The 3,677-nt window shown below is 37.0% G+C and overlaps 1 protein-coding gene across 1 annotated transcript; it reads right to left on the reverse strand.

Annotated features, from left to right (window-relative positions):
• Positions 1 to 262: 262 nt before the first annotated feature.
• On the reverse strand, positions 263 to 1,357 carry LOC101276477 (cytoplasmic protein NCK1-like). The gene has a single exon (XM_033417741.2). The coding sequence runs from the start codon at positions 1,350 to 1,352 to the stop codon at positions 321 to 323; it is 1,032 nt and encodes a 343-aa protein (XP_033273632.1). The 5' UTR covers positions 1,353 to 1,357; the 3' UTR covers positions 263 to 320.
• Between the last annotated feature and the right edge of the window lie 2,320 nt (positions 1,358 to 3,677).

Below are 3,677 nucleotides of genomic sequence, written 5' to 3' on the forward strand. Positions count from 1 at the left end.
TAAAACAGAAGAACAAGGATAAGGAATTTCTCTATGCAGATGTTTGGCATCTGTAGTATATATGTATGGACTGAGTTATAATAAAAATACGTATTATAGTCAATTTTCATATAGAGTTAGAAACAGCAATTTCCAATCAAGCGTGATTGGACTGATATTTTCTCAGTCTTCAATTACATGACGAATTACAACTGTATAGCAGTCACTTCTGGTCAGCAGTATCATGATAAATCTTGATAAGATATAATTTTTCTCCTTGTTCACTTGTAAAAATTGGTGCCTTTTTATAATGTTCTACAAGTTCTTCCATGGTGCTGAATTTACGCTGCCCAATGCAGTACAGTTTCTTTTAGTTGGACTTTAAAATGCTTATTTTTCCCTTGTGCTTTTAGTGATACTGAAAAATCATTTGGTGGAGATTCACTATCATGAATGAGGAAATCAACTTCATGCCCTCTTTCATTTAATGCCATTTCTGCTTGGTGCCTGGTGACTTTCCCATAATACCATGGATTGCCAGCAAACTTTCCAGTGAGTGAAAGCCTAATGTAATCACACTGTGGAGGCGATGGTTCCAAACCTGAAGTTAATGGATTATTCTGCCTAATGGTAACATAGTTTTTCAGCACCAGAACAACCATTCCATTGATCTTCCTGCATTTCCACCACTCAGGGTCATTTTCAAGTTTTTCAATAACATCCATTATATCGCCTTTCTCAAAATTAAGTTCTTCATCATTGGTCGACCTGAATGGGTAAAGAGCCTGTACCAGATGTAACACTTGCCCAGTATTTAGGTTACTGACAACTGCTGCTAATTTCTCTGACAAAGAACCCACATGGTCACCCAAAGGACTGTCGCCTTCCTCAGTCATGTAGTTTGAAGGGAACCATCCAACATGTCCATTATAGCTACCCCACCACCACCCATCACTGCATTTCTCCATGACGATCATCTTTGTCCCTTTTATCAATGACAATTCATCCTCTCTCTCTGCCATGTCGTTAAATTTTACATAAGCAGGCACGTTGAGGTCATACAGACGTTCCCCTGGGTCAAAAGAGCTATCATCAGCAGGAGATGCAGAATCTGGCACACGAGGTTTTCTTTTCACTCTTCCAATGCCTAACGTATCCTTTAGGTCTTTTACAATCGATGCTTTCCGAGCACTGTTTTTCCTTTCCACGTAGTTAGAAGGCACAAAACCCATTTTATCCATGGAATTTTGAACTCGCCACCAGGACTTAGAATCATCCAGAAGCCACAATCTCTCATTCTTCTTGATGTCCAGCTCTTGTTCTTGTTGGGCCACATAATCAAATTTGGCTACTACCACCACTTCTTCTGCCATTTTTCAGCAGCGTCTGCACTGTTCAAATCCATACTTACTGCTCTTTCATCTGATAATCAGCGTTAAGGGAACTGTCTTTATCACCTTAGGAATCCCCTTTGTCTCTCTAGAATTTGATTTCCTGTTTACTGTATTCTGCATGACATTCTTGAAATAAATCTCAAACTGCTTGCCTTTCTAGTCCAGACCCCATATATGGGCACAGTGTTTGAGCTGGGACTTCTTGGGCATGTGCCAAGATTACAGTATTTTATCTGCATTTCAATTATTTTCTTTTAAACATTTTTTTCTGTGACACTGTTTTTTTTTAATTTATGGCAGTATGAAATGAAAACCATTTTCATTATTTAAAGATGTCCATATACTATATTTACTCTAATAATCCAACAATGACCCTAAAGCTCCAATTCCTTCTTTATCTTATGGAACATATTTTTCTTCTCCCTCCCCATGACAATGCACATGCTGTTCTCTTCTTCAACTCTGCCCTTCTCTAATTTGTTTAAAATACCATTTTGGCAGGGGGTACGCGAAGTAAGGTTCTATTCAATACATCTCTCCACATTCCTTAAGTCCTAGAGTCCTTCTCACAAAATAAAACATTTAATTGTTACTGAAAATATGGTTATGGAAAAAAAATTAAATACAGAAATATAGTAATACAATATAAAAAACTCCCACCAATCATTCATTCATTTTAATGAATTACCAAGTCAGGGTCAATTGTATTTCAAACATAGCCTCACATGCTTCCTTCACTGTTGCATCATTTTGAGATGCCCTGCTTTTTAGGTCCATAAATATTTCAGTATATACCTGATAGATATAAAGATTCTTTCTTTAAAAAAAGGTATTGGGTGTGTGATTTTTTTAATTATTATTTATTTCCTGGAATTTAAGCCCCATTATTTAAAATGTCCTGTCAGGTTGGATTTAGTGCTATGTAGGTAACTGCTAATAACTGAATTGAAGTTTCTGATTTCTAGCTTGAATCAATGAAACTCATCCTCCAAATCATTTCTCCATTCACTAAATCACAAAAAAGTCAGCACGACTATTAGTTTATTAACACATTACTGAAGTATTAGTAAGAATCACTGGAGATCCATGAAAACTTGTGCAACTTACCTAATTAAATGAGAGTTATATTGGGAGTCCCATCATTTAAAGATGAAAGTTAGGGATCTTAAGACCCTAATTATGAGAATATGAAATAAAAATCCATAACAGTCTCAGGTTTGAAGGAAGCCACCACCCCCAAAAAAATAACCTGCAATAAAATCCCTCTCAAGACTTAAATGAGGAACAAATACTACTCAATCTGAGTTGGAAAAATTATAGAAACATTCATTCAAGCCTCAATTTTTTTTAACTTATGAATAAAGTAAGGTAAAACCTGAAAAGTTACATATTAAAATGTTAAAATAATAAGGAAAGTCTGAACATAGAAAAAGAAAACCCAGGTTTTCCAATTTTTTATAAAAATTGAAGCTGCTGGGACTTCCCTTGTGGCACAGTAGTTAAGAATCCGCCTGCCAAGGCAGGGAACACCGGTTTAAGCCCTGGTCCGGGAAGATCCCAAATGCTGCGGAGCAACGAAGCCCATGTGCCACAACTACTGAGCCTCTGCTCTAGAGCCCGCGAACCACAACTACTGAGCCCATGTGCCACAACTACTGAAGCCCACGCGCCTAGAGCCCGTGCTCCGCAACAAGAGAAGCCACCGCGATGAGAAGCCTGCACACAGAAACAAAGAGTAGCTCCGCTTGCTGCAACTGGAGAAAGCCCGCGTGCAGCAACGAAGACCCAACCAACGTAGCCAAAAATAAATAAATAAATATATATTAAAAAAAAAAAAACACAGGGCATACTTAAAAAAAAAAAAAAGATTGAAGCTGCTGGAGTGGGCAGTGTGTATGTGTTTGGCAGCAGAGGATGGGGAGGGGGAAACGGGAAACGATTCAAACAACATGTATCCCTGTCATTGTTTTCTAAGGATGCTCCTAGTAGAGGGCACATTGAACAAAGACTGAGCAAAGAGGTACAGACAGCTCTTCCTTACAAGCCCATAAACATAACAGTTTCTAAAGAGTATATAGGTTTAAAAATATTCTTTCCCTGATATACTGAGAATAAAGTAGTTATTATATTAAACTAATAACTTTACAAAGGAAGTGTTATTATATTCATAAGAATTAGTTTATGCCTAAATATTTTGTTTTTATAGGATGTCAAATCTAAAAAAGAACAATATATGAGCAAGTTATCACATGAGATGTAGAAGTTACAGGCTAAAAGTTAATAAAATCACTTCTAAGGAAGTAA

This window comes from Orcinus orca, chromosome 5 (assembly GCF_937001465.1).
Source record: "Orcinus orca chromosome 5, mOrcOrc1.1, whole genome shotgun sequence".
Lineage (NCBI taxonomy): Eukaryota > Metazoa > Chordata > Mammalia > Artiodactyla > Delphinidae > Orcinus > Orcinus orca.

Excerpts from the sequence above, each read along its gene's own strand:
- LOC101276477 (XM_033417741.2), bottom strand. The coding sequence starts at position 1,352 with ATGGCAGAAGAAGTGGTGGTAGTAGCCAAATTTGATTATGTGGCCCAA.